General features: G+C 40.3%; 1 protein-coding gene across 3 annotated transcripts in view; it reads left to right on the top strand.

Moving 5' to 3' along the window:
• The window catches only part of LOC132990305 (vitamin D3 receptor A), an 88,592-nt gene that overhangs the window by 44,588 nt on the left and 22,756 nt on the right, over positions 1 to 21,248 (top strand). For all 3 annotated transcript variants that reach the window (XM_061058481.1, XM_061058482.1, XM_061058480.1), the window contains 2 exons: positions 11,508 to 11,655; positions 13,145 to 13,275. In XM_061058481.1, the coding sequence (XP_060914464.1) occupies positions 11,510 to 11,655; positions 13,145 to 13,275 (277 nt within the window). In that variant the 5' untranslated portion in view covers positions 11,508 to 11,509. The remainder of the gene's footprint in view (positions 1 to 11,507; positions 11,656 to 13,144; positions 13,276 to 21,248) is intronic.

Here is a 21,248-nt window from a genome sequence, read left to right on the forward strand (position 1 = left end):
ACTCTGATTGATAGTATTTAAAAATAGGCCCTATGAGCAGCTTTGGTCCAAATTCACAGGATGGCAAAAGCTGACTTTTCTCAAGTTCTTTTACCGTCTCTTGAAGATGCAATAATCATGTTGATGTATTTTACAAACAGACGGAGAGCAGAGAAGATGACGTTCATTAACATGCACAAATAGGCTACTCTGAAAACGTTTGGGTAAAGAAACATTGCCAATGTTTATGTGCATTTTAGGTTTTTGTGCAGGAGTTTCCACATTTTTTGATATTGAAAACATTTTCCAATAGTTGGTGCTTAGGACTGAACATTTTTTCCATAGTATTGAAGAAGGTGAGGAAATCGTTTTAATCTTTACAATGTTTGAAAGTCTGATATCCATAAGTTATTTGACCTTGCCTCTCTGATGTAAATGTGGTGGAACAAATATTACAAACTAATAGATTGAGAGACTGTATCAACATGAAAGTATTTTCTTGAGGTAAGAGAGACTTCAGGCAACTTTTGAGGCCTACCTGATGGAGGACCTCAGAAACACCTACAATCATGTAAACACCTGAATAAGAGGTTCACTTATTTCCACTCCTGTGATTTCTCAACATACCTTTGATGAGGATCTATGGAACCAATCAAGGACCGACCCTTTAGAAAGAAAAAGAAAAGAAAACCCTGCTCAAACAGAATCCCACCCTTGTTGTTCGTCTGTCTTTGCTCGGTCTTCTTCTGCTTGTTTACTGAGCTGAACTCTCCGTGTAACACCATCTTGAGAAGACATAAGGAGCGGCTCTTTGCTTTTTTGGAGTGGTGGGATTTTGAGTGTGTGTGTTAAAGCTCAGGCCCGGCGGCCGCTTTGTTGTATTGTACTGGACTGAAGTTAGCTGTTAGTGAGGCCCACAGTGAGGCAGCTGGTGGTAAAAGTAGGCCAGCCTCCCTGTTGTGCCGCCTATAGAGTGAACCCCTCTATACCCGACAGATTACATTTCCTATGGTCCTCTCCTATACTGAGTCGTATACACGACCCGGACGTACTGAGTTACTACCGAGCTTTGAAGAAAAGCTATGTGAAAGGAGAGAGCGGGGGGGTTCATGTCTCATGTCTCACAACTTTGAGTCTGCTGAAAGGAAACGTCGGTGGAAAATATCGGGCTGAACTACTTTTCCTGACATTTCTCCTGATGTACAGCCCACCTGAGAGAGCTCCGAGGAAGACGAGGAATCTCTTCTTCCTATTCTTCCTCTTCAGTTGACAGATTGCATATTCGTTTATCCTATCTTGAAACGCTCGGCTGTATTAAAAGCAGAAATCGGATCACTGAATATGATACGGGCTTCACATCATATCATCCCGACAAAATATCAGTGGGTGGTAGCTTCCTCTCTGATTCATCAAGATACTGCCTCACAGCAGGCCTGGCTTTCATCCATGTCTTTGTGGGATGTGATTCAAACGGCAGCTACAATGGCGTGCATCAGGGGAATATTCTGATATTTCAGTATTTTAAAATTTTCAAAAACATTTTGAGTTCTAACTGAACAAAAGGTACAGAAAAGTTTGGTCCTTAATTGCACAAGCCGATAACAGAAATGACTGCAGTCATAAATTCGGAGGCAAAAGCACCAAATCAGAAATTTTCATATGAAGAGAAAGTCAAGTCTGCCACTGACAGGCTCAGGTTGTTATTCTAAAATGATAGAAAGCATCCCTACACACAGCAGCCAGACTGGACGGACAAAAAGTTAAATATAACCTCAAAGAAAATCTAAATCTGCTCTGCCACTGCAACGTTTGGTCAATTCTTTGGTTATATAACTCGGGTGCTTTTAAAGGTTAGTTCAGATTCAATATTTCTATCAAAAGAAAAAAATGGAGGAAGGGGTAGACAGACATCTCACAAAGGTAAACTTTGTGTGTTGGTCAATGGCGTCTGGAGGCTTTGAACACAGCCGTTACAGTTTTATTACCGTTCCCTTCACCAATCTGTTTGAACAATTTATCATATATTTGTCTTTTAATCCCAAAACATGTGAGTATAAGGCCAAGGTATAGCTTGAGGCAAAGCTATAGCATATACGTGTAATATTATTACGCATCTTCTCAGCAGGATCCCAGGCAAGATGTCCATTGTCAGTGAAGGTGTGACACAAGTCATCCACTTGACCAGGCGCTCACATAAACAAAGAGGCTCCTCTTCCAGATAATTGTTCATCACTTGATTGATCCCCGCAGGGACATTGTCTCTTCCCTTTGCTGCCTCCCCCTTGAAGGTCAGCGGTCAGGGTCAGCCCTGGTGCAGCAGCCCTGCAGCATGTGGGTGTTTGAGTGTAGTGATTCAGGGCCACTTTGCAGAGGGCAGATACACGCTGGTATGTTGGTGTGTGTGTGTGATCTAAGGCCACTTCGTTAAGGGACAATCACTTTAACCTTTATGCTTCACTTCGCCAAGTTCAAACCGCTTGAGCAGCACCCGCGCTCTGCAAACACGCGATATGAGACGAGGGAAAGACACCAATGAGTCAGCTAGACACTCTTTAAGTGCATTTATGATGCAAGATACTGACAAAAAAATGGTAATTTGAATACCTCACTTAGTCAGAAAGCTATGAGAATTCATGATTTTTTGCAATTTATGACTTCACCAGAAATAAATGCCATTTGCTTGAATTTTGGATGGACTGTTAAATTAGTAATAAATAATAAAAATGTTGATGTTTCTGTTCATTATCACAATAACAGAATCTGCATTGTTTTAATTAAATGTAAACAAAAGCATTATAATGAAATACTGTAGGTCTATAGATCTTATTCTCTATATATTACAAAGTGCTCAAAATAACCTCCCCTCATCATTTCAGTGTTTTAGTGCTTTTCTTCTACTAACATCCACAGTAATGAGACGTGTGGCTGAAAACATTTCTCAAACTGTAAAAACACACTCTGGTATGGGCCTCCAGATCGTCATTAATTATCTGGCCCGCTCTCTGTGTGTTGTAGTGACAAAACGCTCAATCATGATGATGATATTCAATGGTGCTGCAGCGGGCTCGTCGATACATTGATAAGTCCGCCTCATGGCCCATTTAACCGAGAGCTTCACACAGAAACATGCACAAAGCAGACCTCAGGTTTATTATGTAGAGTACAGAGTCATTCTTATTATATAGCATGAGACATGTTCCTCTTTCCTCCCTCCCGCTCAGGTGCTCCTGTTGGTTTAGCAGCTCATGGACTGAATGGTTTAAAAACCGAGCGTCAGATTTATGATCGGAGAGAAGCATAAAGACAAACGCAGCACAGTAGCCTGAGCGGCCTCCCAGAGGCACAGAGGGACTGAAGGAGTGAAGAGAAGCAGACAGAAAGTGACCAGAGAGTTACAGGGAGCTTTAGAGGAGGGGGGGAGGGGGGAGGGGGCGTGTTTTAAGACTATTAACTGGCTGGGCGGGTTTTGTGTTCATGTTTGTTGAGTACTTTTCAATAAATGGAGGCGATATGAAGCTTAAATAAAGCTTTTGTTGATATACTGATGCAGTTAACTTTCAGCACAGCTCAGCTTTACAATCATTTCTTTATCTATAAACATAACAATTACAATACAGTAAAGTCACGTTCCTGTTGGTTCTCTTAGTTTCGTTTATGTCGTTATGAGGAAAAAGTCCGGACTCAAAGAATGAAGCCTTTTAAAACAGAGCTCTTTCTTTTTTAGCAGCAGGATGACGAGATGCTTTCATGCTTCATAAAAGTCTGCTCAGAACCGGTTCAAACGGATATAAACTAAAAACCACAATAGCAACACAACTTCCTTTTCTGTTCTGTTGTGAAGATTTCAGGGGTATGAAGCGTTCATTAAAGATTACAATCAACACAAAAATAGCAATGTAGGAAGAATATAACCCAGGGAAAATAACTGCCTTGATTCAAATGTATTGAGTATTGATGTAGCAAAAGTTGATAGAAAAATATGTACACAACTTATACACAATATTACAGGATATTTGATTGTGGATTATTTACTCAATCAGCTAGATAAATCTCATTTGTGGACCAATAGATATGGGCCTGCATGTGGTCCATATCAAGAGCATTAAAGAGAAATGGCTTTTCCAAAAATGACATCACCTCCGTTTGGTGACCAACATCAGCAACCACAGCTCATTTGAATCCCTTGTTTAATTGTGGCTTCATTATTGTCTTTACTGTGCAGCAGAGAGACTGTGTGTTTTTTTTGGATTTACATAATGCATTACTCACCAACCCCCCCCCCCCCCCCCCCCCTCCTCCTCCTCCCCACAAAGTCCCAAAATATCTTTAACAAACATGTTTTTTCAATGGGGAACAAGCAGTCCTCCACAGCGTTATATTAGCCGTTACGATCGGGTCAAGTCAAGCCTCTTCTGATGTTCCAGAGCTTGAATGGCTTCACTGCTTTAAAAACCGTCTTGGCTGTATTTTGATGCATTTTCTGAATTTCAATAACTGGCATTCCTTATTCGCTGAAGAGGACAGTTTGTTTTTTCTGTGAAATATCCTTCAGTTAATGTGCCTGGTGATGGTCTCCTAATGATCCGCCTCCTGGGACTCGGTGTTTACATGCATTGATGGCAGTTTATGAATTTTAAGTCGGCGAGATGGCACTCAGCTGCACGGCACTCCGGAGAGAAAAAATAACATCAGCAGAAAACAGACAGAGGGGGCTCTGTTGTAATCCGGGCCTGATTATCCCTCTCACCAAATGTTTCATGTGTTGACATTAGATGTCACTTGTAGTCGACTTTGCATAGCTCTCAGAAGCAACATGGACAGATGTGTTTACAGCTGTGGATGCAGGGTGAGATTAGTGAGAGAGGAGGGGCGATCGACAGCACAGTTAAACAAAAAGGGAAAAAAAAGAAAGTGAGCTCCAGTGGTAACAAATGAAAAAAAAAATGGTGCTCCATGGCTGGTGTCCAGTTCTATCGATGACTGTTTCTTCTTTTCAGTTGTTTAATTTCAAACGTTGCAGAACACAACGCAGATCCAGACTTTGTGTATTTAAGCCTTTTCTCTTTTTACTCCCTCAGAGTGTGATGTTGAACTGGGGGGGGGGAATTACAATTTTGACTGGATTACATTTAGTCAAAGTTGATTAAACTCAAAAAGTTTGCAAAGTCAGCGTTCTTCAGTCTTGGGCAACACTATTGACTTAGCATTGAATTTTGTTATTGTGTCAACACCAGCAAGGACTGTGGGCGTGGCGGCCGTCAGGAGTCATGAAGGTTGTAATCAGACGATATGTGCCGAACTGGATTGGGCTAGCTTGAGAAAAAACATATCCACTTCTGAATTTGTTAGCAAGTTGCATTGCTATCTATGTACCCATGGTGTTCTTCTTTGGTGATTTAAAAATCTACTTTTCTGTCATTTAGGGACCCCAAAATCCCAAAAAATAAAGCAAACCACCTAAATGAAATATAGAGGTAGAAGGTTCAGATTTCCTTTTTTAATTATTTTACAACAAAGCAGATTTAGTTCCTGTCTACACTGTGAAATATCAAAAGAATGAATTCCCCGTGAATTGCAAACAGCCCGTTTTCAGGAATTGTGCTTTTGAATGACTCATCAGGACTTTAATAAGCTTGTAATTATTAAATTAAATAAAAAATTAACATCAGGATCTAAGCAGCAGAAAATCCCTCTGAGGCCCCAAACCCATTTTCTAATCGATTATGGTAAAAGTGATGTCTCAGGTCAGCTGTGGCTTAGTGGTAGTCGCTTGTTTCTCTTCCGGATGTTCAGGGGTTCGATCCTCAGCTCCTACAGTCCCATGTCAAAATGTCTTTGGTCAAGACGATGAACCCCAAATCGCCACCAATGGCTGAATGTAACCTGCGATGACTGATCGGACAACTGACAAGAAAATGTCAGCTCAGACTTTCCATTATGGATTTTGACCCTTCGTTGAGCTGATTTAAAACATATTCATGGCATCACAATTAGACTAAGTTAAGTCTTATATACAGCACTCATTCAGTGAGCCACTTACTCTAGCAGTGAACCATTGTTTTGGCAAGTTAATCTTACATGACTGAATATTTTCCATCTTTCTGTCCATTGTCCAGATCTTTAAATTGATGATATATCATGTGTCATCATATTTTATTGTTTTCTTAACTTTAATAAAAGAACAACAAAGCAGTCGTTCAGCTGCTGTGATAACCAGCTTAGAGACACAGTTATTGAACCTTATAAATCAGATCCTATCCTGTCTATCTTTACACAGTTTTCCCATGTTTTAAGTCTTAAGGTTATTTGTTTGGATTTACAACCAAATGTAACAGTCCGTCCATCTTATTTCAACACTGACTGCCCACTCAAAGAGACTCAATTCAAAGCAGATTTCTCAGATCAGATCAGAACGCCCTGTTCTTTCTGAAGCTCCGGATGGGATTGAGAAGCTTCCAAAGGACGTCATCAAAGGGACATGGATGTCTGACTCACTCAATCATCAAAGATGATGTGTATTCCTGTTGCACCATACAGGTATTAAGTCAAAGTCCATTCGAGATGTGTGTGGATGAAAAATGTCACTCAAAGGTAACAATTCACAAAAATGTAACTTCTTCCAAAAGTTACTCTAAGTGATTTGGATTATAAATTGCTTTCAGCTTTTCTGATTGTTCTTGTAGTTGTGGAAATTTGGTGCGCTGTCCTGAAATACTTTCCATACATTTTTGGGTTGAGGATTCAGCGCCCATATAAGTTACTGAGGGTGATTGTTTTTTTGGATTTCCTTGGACCTGGACTTTTAGTTGTGGAACAGAGGAGAATTTGTTTTCAAGTAATACAATATACAGAACATTGCAATCGCATGCAGGTTCATACAGATACAGAGTTGTTATTGTGTTGTCTGCAGAGAGAAATACTGTGACCATAGCTCTGAAACACAGTTATTAGAAAGACTCTCCAGTGTTTTTACACACACACACTTTGAATAAGAGTGGATCCGTGGAGAATCCATTAAACACAGCTGAGTTCTGTTTTGTAGTGCAGCTCTCCTTCTCTCGTCTCTACCAGCTCAGTTCAATTTGTTTTCTTGGCATGGTTGATGGACATCATTAGCTGCTACTTCAGCATCCAAATAAACATGAAAATTGGTAAAATATTAAAAAGCAGCATCACAGCTTGGGTGAAGTGAAAATGAATCCGTTTCGTGATAGGAGGTTTGTTTTGGCCTCTGTCCCACACTGAGCCATTTATACAGCTCTGTCAGATACTGAATCTGATCTGATATATTTATGGGCAATTCACAGATACATCACAAAAAGCAAATGTTTCCTGATATAAGCCAATATTTATACATATACATTTTTTAACAGAACTTACATTCCAGTAAAGAATGCCTGTCAACAATGCCTCTGTATGGTTGCAGAACATAACAGCTGAGACAACGTTGGTCTGAACTCTAATTGGGGGAAAATAATGTGAAATTGTCTTGAATTAATCTTTTTCATTTGCCTCATGGATATCATTGAAAAGTATCTGATTGGTTCAAAATGGAAGAACAATGATTTTTGTGAAAGCCTCCAAGAAAAGGTCTTGTTTGGCTCTATTGTCAGTCATTTCACATTTTTCTAAAATATTTATTAAATGAGTTCCAGATTATTCTGGACATGACCGAGACCAGAGTGCTCCGAGACCGAGACAAGACCAAGACATTTAGGGATCAAGACCAAGACCAAGACATTTAGGGATCAAGACCAAGACCAAGACATTTAGGGATCAAGACCAAGACCAAGACATTTAGGATAAAAATCTAATTATGAATGAATAGAAGTTATTCGTTTCATTAGAAAGGTGAGGGGCGTTTCCTGCTAATCACAGTAATGACGTGGAAAAACAGCCCGTCAGTGGTGGTCTTTGACCAGTCTTGATTTAAAATCTGGAGTCCCCCTCGCCTGAGACCGAGACAAGACCGATTTTTGAAAATGCTTTTGATTCCGAGACGACACCTTCAAAAAGTGGTCTTGAGACCGATAGTACAAATGTGACACCACTGGGGTTGACACATGGCCTGATGGTTACTTCAGGGCCACCATGTAAAATCCATAATCTGCAAAAACAAGAGATTGTAATAACCACAAATTATAGAAGAATCAAGTTTCCATTTGAGATCATAAATGAAAAGTCATAAACAGAAAATAACACTTCCATAATTAAGTGAAGTGTCACAGGTAAGACTTTGTTAAATGGTCCAAATGTTAGAGAAAGACATAAAATGAAATTATGTGAAATAAATAAATCATATGTGGGTGTCCACATTCTGCCATGTCACATCTCTCACTGGTCTTTGTGATTGTTGATTGATTTGATGTCAAGGTGGAGTCACACACCATGAATAAAAACAAATTAAAACAGGTAAGGTGTAGGTGTAGAGGGCAGACAAAGAGAGAAATGGAGTTAACAAAAGTTTGCCCACTTCTCCCCAGCATCTGAATTATGGCGTCTATAAATGAATAACAATCTGCTAATTATCATCAGAGTTACAAATGAGAAACAAGTGGGAGAAACACATGAGGCAGGAAACAGAGTGACAGAAGTGATTGGATAATAAATAACATTGTATAGAGTTGTTAATTACAGTCCTGGAGCGCGTGCACACTGTGGTTAATCAGCACTACTATGAAGCCACAGCTCGTTTTGTTTGTTGTTTTTGCAAATGTGTTGAGATGCTTGACACCCTCCCTCTCTCCATCGTTTCATTATTCACCTGCTGCTGCGTCGGGAAATAAAAGCTGTTTTTTTTTTTTTTTTTTTGGTGACACGATGATTAAATGGTGTAAACAAACAATCTGTTCTGTGACCTTAAATCCCCTCCATGTTTGTGAATGAGACAACCTCCAGGGGGGGGGGAGGGGGGCGCTGACATTTTAACCATACATGGATGGTCAACATGCATTAAAGTAACACCTCCAGTCCAGATGCATTGAAGTGTGTGAGTCTGTGCGTGTCCTGCTCTCCCCGTGTGGGGCTTTGTGGTTAATGGGATTGATGCTTCACAGGTTTCCAGCCTCATGCGTGAGCTCGTTCTGCATCTTCCATGGGAACCGATGGCGGAGCTTCAAAACCGGCCAATCAGTAATGAGAGCTAATGGAGTCTGACGATGTCTCCATCCTTCAGTTGTGCTCTCACCTGCCAGTTCTTTCATTATTTCTGCCTTTCGTCCATCCATCGCTCCTTCGCGGCCAATCCCTCCTATCTATTTTGTCCTCTTTCGACTTCATCTGAGTCCTACTTCTCCGCACGTCAGCTCCCCACAGGCTGGATTCTGAAGACACGTGACCAACCCCCCCTGTGCCTAAGTTCATTGCATGTTTCCCCCCTCCTCTCTTTGTCCTCATTAGGTCGTCTTCGCCTCATATGACCTTTGGCTCGCTCACACGCATCAGATTTCTCTGGCGTTCTTTGTCTTCGATCTGTTTATTTAATCTTAATACAAAAAGAACGACTTAACTGAGTATTGTGCATTAAATACTTTGAAACAAACTAAATCAACGCCCTACAGGGAAGCACAGGAGTCTTTTTTTCAATTAAATATTAACGGTATAAAAGATGATCATTCAGTGTTTGAACACAGACCTGAGTAAGAAGTATCTGATTGGTTGAGGGATCTTTGCAGGACTAAATTATAAAAAAAAAACAGGAGTCCGATTTAGTTGACAATATAAGAATATATGAATGTTTATATTGAAGATATAAAGCTGTTGTATTGCATATTATTAAATGAAATGTCAATTTAAAATAAAAATAATTTGAAACTTCAAGACAGAAACTGGATAGTTCCTTAACTGCTATGTTTTTATCCGGTTGGAAAAAAAAAAAAAAATTTGCTTTAATCAGTTTAATCGGCAAGTCCACACTCAGTTCCTGTTTCACAAAACTCCTCCATCATATCATCCAGCTGTTGTCATGGTCTTCACTGTTTCATTAAAAATTGTTTTTTATCCTTTTTCACATTAACTTCTCAAACCCTAATCACTGATTTTACTTAAAGAAATGTATTTTTCCCTGTCTGTACCCTCTATTCCATTTTCTCTACATGTTAAAAACTGGTTACCAGAAAAACAAACAACTTCGGGTTGCCAGTTTTGTCATGATGGTTGCCAGTAGAAACTTGGAAGCTGTTACTGTCGAGTCCTGCCAACACAATGTGCCTCTCTGTCCTTCAGATCATTTCAGTCTGTTTTCTCTATCAGCTTTGTGATGTCGAGTAAAGAAACGAACAAAAGAAAGAAAAGACAGCAGCTTCAAAACACAATAGGTAGTTGTTGTTGTTGTTGTCGTCGCTGTTGTTGTTGTTTTAGCGATTTGAACTGGTCAACTTGAACTACTTAAAAATATTCATCTCTGGAGTTAAAAATCAAATGACATTGAAACTTGTTTTCATACCAAAGCAACTAAAAAGAAGAAGTCTTTGGCATCCTATATTGGTAATTTTCTTCGTCACAAGCTCACTCCTGCACACTGTCTGGATTTAAATAAAAACATGCAGTTTAGACAATTCTCTAATTCTCCTGAAGGCAACTCTTGATGAAAAACATGACTGAAGATGTGCAGATTTACAAAGTTTGGGTACTTTTTGATGCTAGCAAGTAGCCATCAACTACTTTGAATTTACTCTGTACATATTTTTTCTTTCCAAGAGTTCCTGCAATTTTCCAGTACACCTGAAACATATTTATAAGATCACATCAACAAAAGAGTTAGGATTGAACATAAAACAAGCCAGAGTGTGTTTGTCAGTGTTGTTGTGTGATACAGACAAAAACTCAGATCAAACCTTTGATATCCAGTGATACTTCCATTTCTCATTTCCCTTCTGACTGTCATGAAGCGTCCTCCTCGCCTCAGTCAGACTACTGACACAGGATCTGTCTCTGCAGACTCATATGGATTAGTTTGTTCACAGTTGACCTGTTGGTGTGTGTTACTCTACTGCTGTTTATTTCATAAGGGATTGGCAGATTGTGTGTGTGTGTGGAAATGAGCAGTGTGGTATATTTCATCTTGTCCGTATTAAATGTATCAGTCATTTCCCAGTCTTTGGCAAATGGCCCTCTAGCTGTCATTAATTCTGTTCACAGTAAACACTGTAATTTCACATTCTGTGTATGCACGTTCGTGTGTGTGTGTGTGGGTGTGTGTGGGTGTACCTGTGTCCTCTGAGTCATTCAGCCAATAGCTGTGAGATGCAGAGTGTGACTGTCAGTGCCTTTTGCTAAATATGTTAATGTCCCGACACCTGTTTGTATAAGAGGAGGAAAACACTCCCAACAACACACACGCTCAGGGGAAACAGATTTTTTTTAAGCTTCGTTCAGGTCGGTGAAATAGATGGATGCTCTCAGACAGAACACGTTCCTTTTCCTCTTTTCCCCCCTTTTTTTCTGTGTTTTCACTCTGAACCATCGCAGCACTCCAGCAGTATGAAACTTACCATTTTTCTCTTTTCCATCTTTTTTCCCTTCTGTAGTGATGGAGCCCATGACGGTGACGACGTCGGTAGTCGGACCAGAGGAGTTCGACCGCAATGCCCCGCGGATCTGCGGCGTGTGCGGCGATAAGGCCACCGGCTTCCACTTCAACGCCATGACGTGCGAAGGCTGCAAGGGATTCTTCAGGTGGGTTTTTCTTGCACCCTGATGTATCATACGTGTGTTAATGGTTTCTTTCTTTTGTGTTAAGTGGAGGGTGTTTTTCATTCTTTGGAGTTAGCCTGAGTAATGTGAGGTGTGAACAGCAGCCTGTTAGAGGGGTTCTCAGCATGCACCCACTTCTCTTTCTGCCATCTGTTAAACTTAAATTGATTTCTCACACTTTAAAGCACATTGAAGGCTGTCATGCTGCAACATAAGTCAATTTTTCTTGAGTGTTTTTTCTTGTATTGTGGTGTAAGGCAGCCCAATAGACATTGAGATTGTTTGGATGTTAATCTTACTTTCTTTTCAATTTATTCAATTCCCAACTTTTATTTATTATTAAAATGTACCTTTGTTCCCTTGTCCATCAAAGCCCTCAACAGTACCTACGCTGTAATGTGTGTGTAGTGTGCATGTATGAGGTGGTGTGAGTGTGTGTGTGAAGATGTGTAGATGTACCTGCACTGTTCCTTACTTTTCTTAACTATTACATATTTATGGTTTTAGTAATTCACTTTGTATGGAATTTAATGATTATTTAACTGACACGTTTGACCAACGAATGAATGTATTTTGTTATTTTGCTGCTGCATCAGAGCTCTGTGAAGTCCAAGACAAGTTTCCTACTGGGACAATAAAGTTAATCTTAATCTTAATCTTAAAATATGGATTTTTGTCAAAGCTGCCGTGATGTTTTGCTGCCAAAATGAATCATCATAAAGCTTCTCAGGAGTGCATGGAGCCTAAAAGGTCTAAGTGAACTACCTGGGTCTTTTTTGAGGACTTTTCATGACGCAGTATATTATAACTGCATGGTTATGGGCTTTCAAATGTGTGTCTCTTAATTGCACTTTATAGATACTTACTGTGTGTATGAGAGCCTGCTCAAAGTTTAAACTGGGTTTATTATGAGGTCTGTTTTTGTGTCTGGCTGCACAGACAATATTCAGTCTTTAATCTTTTTCATTCTTTTCGCCCCATCCCTCTCACATCCTCTTTCTCATTTACACACTTTCTTTTGTTCGTCAATTATTCTGAAGGGGACTCACTGAATAAGAAATGTAATTCATTAAATTCTGAGCAGACCTAAGGGAGCAGCAAAAAACTTCCCTCCAGCCCTCCAAACAAACCATTATTATAATTATTATTATGATTATCAGTGCCGCTAGTCGAGGTCAAGTTTAAGAAGTAAAGATTTAATTTAAAGTCTGTAGAATTAAAACAGAGTTCTCTTCATTGTTCTAGTCACAGATTGTATCATTTGAATCTTTATTATTGATTTTGTAGTTTGTATTTGTGTAAATCTGGGCTGCATTAACATACGAGAAAGAGGAAGAATGTGAAATATATATAAAGTCTGAACCCGTTCTAAACATTTGTTTTGGTCTTTTAATTACTTGTCATATCTTCAGTGTTGCAGCATGAGGAGTACGGTCTCCCTCTCTTATGTCCTCTGCATTGAATCCCACAGGCGCAGCATGAAGCGCAAAGCCTCTTTCACCTGCCCGTTCAACGGGAGCTGCACCATCACAAAGGACAACCGCCGCCACTGCCAGGCCTGCCGCCTCAAACGTTGCGTCGACATCGGCATGATGAAAGAGTGTAAGTTTTCTACGCTCGCCTGCCATTTTGGACTCCATAAAAGTTCACCAGCAAATACGTCTGTTTCCAACAAGGGTTTGATGATTACCTGTGAGACCTAACAGGTTTCTGACGAGCACACAAATAAATCATAGACTGACCAGTTGATTTGACTTATTTACAATGTAGATTCATTTGAGGAAAGTGTGAAATACTGGAGACGGATTGCAGCACTGACTTTGTCACAGGATCGAAAGATGTGAAGGAAACTATTCAAACAGCTAATCACTCTTTGACATGTTTCCCTGGAGACCAGTATTTAAAATCATGAAGGTGTACTCGACCTAACCTCGTAACAGGGTGGGAAAAACAAGATAACACATAATACTATCATGAGTTTGCCACATGCAGATGATAAGAGTGCTTGATACTGAGGTTACATGAGGTCAGGGTGCACCACTTCACCTCCTCTCCATATTCCTTTGATGTAATATTCATTTATGCATCTGAAGTGTTGTCGAGCAGCTGCTTCAGATGCTGCTTCAAGATATCTTCCACATGAAAACCCACGGCCAGCGATGCACTTTTTATTACGTTAAGTATTATACATTTTACACTTGACCAGAGAGTGTCTGTTGTCATGTTTTCCAAACATTTTACACAAACATTTGCTGAGAGTCGTTCTGCACAGAGTCCAGTGATCAAAAAGCATCATGTTGCATGCAGCAAAAATGTTGTCTGGATTTTCATTTTTTTTAAAAACATCTTTGAATTAGGAGAATAAAGTAAGAATGATCCAGTAATGAAATCAATACAAAGTCTGAAGCTGACCCATACACAAGTCAGAATAAAACCATGTTTCAATACATTTGAGGCAATATTTCTTTTAGGGATTTTATCAGAATTTTATTGTTTTTTGATGCTTTTTTTTTTTATCCTACTATAGAAACATCTTTTTTTTCCCTTCAATAGTCGATGATTCGATTTTCTGTATGCTCCTTACAGAAAAGCTCATTACATTCAAACTCCTGATGTACCGGCTGCCTGGAGAGATCAGTGTCAGGTCGGCCGGTCGGCCAGGCAGTTTCCTGGTTTCCTGCTTGCTATGCATATAATATAATACTTAAAGATATCCAGGAAGAACAGCAGCCAATAGGATCAATGGAAGGGTGTAAGTTGAGCTGAATAGCGACAAAGAGTCAGGCTGTAGTAGACATGCATAAAGCAGGCTGCACCATATGGCTAACACAGACTGGTGCTCAAATAGTATCAGAAAATAATAATCCAAATATGATTTTTTTTTTATTAAGAATCAAGTTTTCCTTCATCAGTACAGTTTAGATGATGTCATATCAAATGTGTCCAAACTTGAAAAGACGTCGTTGTGCACGTCCCTCAGGCTGTTTGACACACTTCTGCTCCTCTCTGATGGTTATGCATAAAGTGACAGTGTGTAATACAAGAAGAACATGCAGTGAAGAGAGACGGAAACATCACCTCACTATGTTCACACAAGTGAACACCTTGTCACAACTGGTTATTCATGATCACAATATACATGATAGTTACTGCACCATCACTCCTGCGTCCTGCATCCGATTAATTTAAATGTAAAGGGTTAAAAATGGTTTCAAGTCAGTGCACAGCTTAGATTTCAAACAACCTGTCCCTCCTTTAGAAAGCTGCATTGGTGGCCATTCATCAGCATAACCGTGAAAAGTGTAAGTTGACAAAAAGGAGAATAAGAGAGAGAGCACAAGGAAAGGAAGGAAGGAAGGAAGGAAGCCAGGGGGGGTTAATGTCATGTTCAACAATAGGGCTCTTTCTTTAAAGAGATGCACAATGGTCTGGCCCACATTTCATTCACAACCAGACATTGTGTGTATGTTTGTGTGTGTGAAACAGAGATGATGGAGGGGGCCGCGTTCAGACTGATGATAATCACTGTGTTAACCACAATTAGCCACATGACACTGGCGTGTCTGTGTTTCATTGAGAAAAGACGAGAGACAAGCAAGGCGGGAGGAGAGAGACAGAGCGAGACGTATCAGAATATAATGGTGTCTTTGTTTCTCACAGCTTGCATACATGTTCACAGGATGGAGGCGGTCCACTGTACTCACATGAGGACTCCCCCAAAAACACAGCAGTCCTGCAGGACATACTGTAGCGGTGCAGGCTTCTGCACACAAAGTGTTTGTACTGTAAAGCTTTTTCTCTGCCACACAGGAGGACGACTCATCCTCTGTCGAAACCAAAATACAAGGTTTGCATATTGTTTATGCCCAGACCAGGATATTCCTGCATCTATTTTTGTTTTTCTACCTAAAATTTGAACGTTTAAATCATCAAAACAAACATTAGAGTTTTATCAATATGAGGAAAATATCAAGCTTTGCGTCAAAATAAAAATCCATTGACATTCTGCAATGATGTCTGATTTAAAGACTTCCCCATCCAGGTAGGATTTGTTGTTGGACAAAATTTCAGGATTTTGTTTTTGCACAATTTTATTCCTACATATTTTTACAGTAAAAGGTTACAATGGTCTTCTTCAAAATGTCATGAGAGTCAGGTAGAGTCAGGTAAAAGTTACATATAAAGAATCAGGTGATAAGCATCATTTAATTTTGGTGTGTGTGTGTGTGTGTGTGTGTGTGTGTGTGTGTGTGTGTGTGTGTGTGTGTGTGTGTGTGTGTGTGTGTGTGTGTGTGTGTGTGTGTGTGTGTGTGTGTGTGTGTGTGTGTGTGTGTGTGTGTGTGTGTGTGTGTGTGTGTGTGTGTGTGTGTGTGTGTGTGTGTGTGTGTGTGTGTGTGTGTGTGTGTGTGTGTGTGTGTGTGTGTGTGTGTGTGTGTGTGTGTGTGTGTGTGTGTGTGTGTGTGTGTGTGTGTGTGTGTGTGTGTGTGTGTGTGTGTGTGTGTGTGTGTGTGTGTGTGACACAATCAGCGCCTCATATTCAAAGCGTAATTCAGGTTATTACCTCAGATTAAACCCCATCACAGTCAGCTGAAGGCAGCAGGTATTGCGGAGTGATGTGCATTGTTAAAATCTAATTATTCACTACTCAGTCTCTTGTTATTATGAATAAATCCTGGCAACAGTCACAAGGCATCTTCAAAGGAACCTCACATACTACTGTGCATCTGCGTGTGCACATTTAAAGGATCATTTCTGGTATTTAAGTCAGCATCCTTTTTGTGCAGTGAATCCGGCAGTTTTCTTTTGTTAAAAAACGAAAGAGGAACCTTTTAATTCTCCTGCTTCAGAGTAGGTACTCCAAACACAAGAGGGACTTTCAGGGACTTTTAAGTGCACAGTGATTGGTCCACAAGTCAGCTTATGTTGTTGACAAGAGCAAATTGAGTACCACCAACTCCCATTATTAAATTCCCACTATAAATGTTTGCAAATAAGAGTTAATAGCAGTCGGTAAAAAGCTCTTAAAATCATTACAAATAAAAGAAAAAAACTCTGGCAAATGGACCAGCGAGGCTTTCAAACTCAGTTAACTTGATAAACCCGATCACACACACAACAAACACACATCTCCCACCACGGCGGCCTCCATATTTTCAGTTGTGTTGCAGTAAGTGATGTTACTCTAGCAACTGTCGGCCGGCTTACATCACTTTAAGCTGCTATTAGGTCAAATCACAGGCATGCATTAACACATGCACATGTAGACTTTATAAAGACGACTCTTCTGTATGAGTCCTATTGATCTGCATGTTGCTGTGTGTGTTAGTTTGTATGTCTTTGGTCTTGTGACCTGACGCTCATATGACAGACTCCTGACCAGATAGAGAACACAGGAAGGTTTTGTAGGGGTCGACCATACATTGATTTTCTGTGGCTTATGAGATCGATAGCCGGTATTTGGAAGCAAAATGCATTTACAGAAAATGTGAAAATCTTTCTGTCAAAACTTAGAATTTTGATTATTACTAATTTCCAACACAAGACTTTGTTTAGATGCGAATGCCGAGACTCTCCTCCTGCTCCAGGCTGCTCTCGTCTCTGTGCATGTCTTCAGTGGTGATTGGCTGTTTGCTGTGTGGTGTCTAGCTAATCAGATGGTGTCGTGGTAGGGACACTAGGTGAGACAGAGTGGTGGGTGAAAACAGACCCAGAGGGGAGGACACATCTGCAGCAGAGCCAAAGTAGTGCACCTTCAAACGCTGAATATAGACCCTCAATCATTGACCAGACTGATTATTGGTCGAGCCCTAATGTGCTGTGCATAACTCTGGACGGAGTCACCTTGACGCCACCCATTTGTCTGTGGTTCATTTTGAATCCTGAAGTTTTTAATTTTAGTTGTTGCCACCTTTTTCCGAGCCTGAATGACCATATTTGTTGGCGTTCATTTTTAATCTCTATCCTGGTTGAGAGGCTGTTCAGTTTCAGACTTTTCTATAACAAGTTATCAAAACCGTAAACACCGTAAAACATTTGCATTGTCTATTTAATCTATTTTCCTGCTAGTGTTACCAAAATAAACAAATTGAACATCCTGGGTACTTTGAGGCAGATTTTTTAAAGATTAAAATCACAGTATCGTTTGGAAAACGTTGAGGTGATTCATGGAATGACAATAGATCTTTTCAACTTCCTTTACGTTCAAGCTTCTGGAGCTTCCAAAATCCCAAATTGATGATAAAATCCTTCACTGTAAGGACTTCATTTTTCTTTTTTCTTTTTTTGAAAGCGTCCTTAACATAACAACATTAGCTTTAACAGTAACATTCTGTTTTCCTCAGGTTGTGTTTGTCCGCCTTTGTTATTCTCTCTTATACTGGCAGCTTTGTCTAAGCTTCACCACTATTCAGATCACAACTGTGTGTATTACTGTGTGTGTGTGTGTGTGTGTGTGTGTGTGTGTGTGTGTGTGTGCCCTCTGTGAGTTGTGCCAGCACGGTTCGTAGTAAACACCCCTACGCTGTCCTTGTTTGACAGAGGTTAGAGAGATGCCAGGAAAAGACCTCCCCGCTGGTGTGTGTGTGTGTTATTTTATTTGCATACTTGTGTGTTTATGTTTGGGTGTGTATTCGTAACAGGATTAGAATCACAGGAGAGTTTCTGAAATGTTTTAGCCTTTAGATGAATGAATACCAGCCCCGGGTTCTTTTCAGGAGCAAAGCTTCTCCTGCCGTGCTGCCCTCCATTTGCCTCCCCTAATTCATATTCTTCATCCTCTCTCTGCAGGCTTTTGTATTCTCTCTCTGTGACAACCTTTAGACCTACATTACCATAAGAGCCAGATGCTTAATTTGACTGGGGAAAAAAAAAAAGTTTCACATTTTGAGTTGCATATGCATCAGAAAGTGAAGGCTGGTTCTTCAGAATATTTAGAATATCATTCACAGCGAAAAAGCGCGGGCATTTTTAACCTTGGCCTTATTAGATCATGTGTTGTTGTGCTAATGGAAACATGTTGAGATAGGTCCAGTAGATTGTCTTTGTCACAGACGGGCTCAGAATCTACTTTAAAATGTGACTAACCACATTAATGAGAAGGATCCCTACAGGGATACATGTATTTATTCATTTATTTAAATATATTTTACTGTGTGAAAATGTGTGAACGATACAAGAGCTAGAAAATATGAAGCATGCAAAACATAGTGTAGTGCGGAGGATATCAAAGACAGATGTTCATTAATCCAACATGGTGAAACCAGGCATTAAGGGGATATGGCGAACACAGCAAAGACAAAAATCTAGAAAACAAATGTGCATGTGTATGCAGCTTTCAATTAGGGGTGTCTCAAGATTCGATTCCATTTCGATTCTTGGGATCACAATTCGATTCAGAATCTATTTTCGATTCAAAACGATTCTGGATCTATGATTCAAAGTCTATATTTGAATTAGTACATACTTCAGGATCTACTCCAGTCATCTGTGAGACTCGCTGAATTTCTTGCTGCTCCATTTAGCATTCTACTGAGTTAAAGAGCTAGCATTAGCACTTAGCAGGGAGTGACTGATTAGCCAAAAAAATAATAATTTTGGAAGTTATGAATCTATTTAAAATCTCAGAAGATAAGAATCTCAAATTTTACATAAAACGATTTTTTTCACACCTCTACTTTCAATGTGTAGGCCGGTGTGTGTGCATGCAGTTGTGTGAGAGGTGATCGTTGAGGGGGCTGGGCGAGGCTCAGGATGAGGGGTTGATATTTGGTAAGAGTTTCAGCCTGATGATATGATGGTAGGGTTGATGGAGGGGCTGAGGAGCTTGAAGTGGTCATGTCTTTTTAGCCATGCCCAATAACAGCATTAGGTTCTCATTTAGAGGGAACCTGTAGGGCCCAGCCCGGGACATGTGGGAGGGAGCCACCAAACCCAGTGGATGGAGCTCCCACCTCCCACAAAGTACACAGATTCATTGTTTAGACATAGGAGGGGTAGATTTATATTTATTAAAGGTTTAGGTGTTAGTTTTTTACATCGATGAACACCATGCTCCATTGAAAATAAAATCTTATTTTACATTATGGGACTCAGGAATTGCTTGTCTATGATGAGATAGTTTCTTTGTGATACTGTGTGACTGTGCTGTCTTAAGTGGTGTCTTTGTCTAAACACAAAACATAGAAAATAATTGATCGAGGTAGCAGTAGACCAGAAACTTCCCTATTCTGCAAAGTGAAGTTCTCCATTTGTTATTAGAGTCTGGTGACTTACAGAATGTGATGTAACAGCTCTTTTCTTGTTTCGGAAAAAGAATCCGTCTCTGTAAATAAAAAGGTTTCACTCTTTAGGGGTTTTGTAGCTGTGTTGACTGACACTTATTATAACATTACAGGCCTACAATTGGCTAAAACAAGCACTTAGGTGGACATTTTGGTTTGGCACATTTGCAACAAAGGGTTTTATTGCAGCAGGCATTACAGCCGGGTCTGCGGCCAATCTGACAAAGCAACGCTGTTTATTCTTAAAAGTATCAGAACATTTTGGAAAATATGGGAAATCCTTTTCTTTGGGGCTTTTTTTTTCTTCAATTTGTTAGAAACCAGAAATTTCTAACCAGTTAAATTGAAGCTCTCTGAATCTAACTTGGAAATCGTTTCAGTCATTGAAATCTTTCAATGCAGCAACACGACCAGGAAATAAAAAATAAAAAAAAATGAAGGAAAGATTCTGAAATGTTGCCTCATAAAAAACTCAGATGCACGATTGGTCAGAATTCAGCTCATGTAAATGAAAAACCCAACAATCCATCGCCAGCTATTGTGTTAATGCACCCCGCCTTCCTACCACCGTGCACGCTTCCCTTGTGATCTATTGATAAGCCGCTTTGCGTCACACTCAGCATGTGTGGGTGCCCTGACGCCTGACTGACCTGAATTCACCTCTTAAACATCACAGTGCAAGGGCGACGGGGTAAAAAAAATATTGGCCCCGCACCAAATCCGGCGTGACATATATCACACCAAATCTGAGCGTGAGCAGAATCCATTGTGTTGGAACTGGTCACTCCGCTGGTTAATGAGTAAACCTGCTGTGAAACTCCAGCCTCCACGACAGGGACACTCTGCCTTTCCCCTCTTTCTCAGTGTCTCTTTGGCATCACTGATTTTGGCCAAACCCTTATTTTTGTTTGACCCCCCCCCCCCCCCCCCCCTACCCCCTCTCCAACTGTTTGTCTTTCTCTCTTGGCACCTCTCTGCCATTCAGGGCACCACATCCACACACCCAATCAGACACTTTCCAAACAGCAAGCTTCTTCTTGGTAAACTGCTGCGTGTCTGCCAAGCGCTGCGGGGTGGTCAAGATGTTCCCTTTTGATGGTCTGTTGTTTTTTGTGGACTGCTGCCTTAATGATGCCACAAAAGGGCTCAAACTTGGCTGGAGGCTGACTGGTTCAATCATGTTCCCGGGCCTCAGAATAGCCGCTCTGACGCACCGTGCCAAACTTTGACCAAACTGTGCCTATTCATGATCGGAGCTTGGTGCTGCATTCTTGGATGTCCTCACCACAAGGAGTG

The sequence above is a fragment of the Labrus mixtus genome, chromosome 15 (genome assembly GCF_963584025.1).
Source record: "Labrus mixtus chromosome 15, fLabMix1.1, whole genome shotgun sequence".
NCBI classification, from domain to species: domain Eukaryota; kingdom Metazoa; phylum Chordata; class Actinopteri; order Labriformes; family Labridae; genus Labrus; species Labrus mixtus.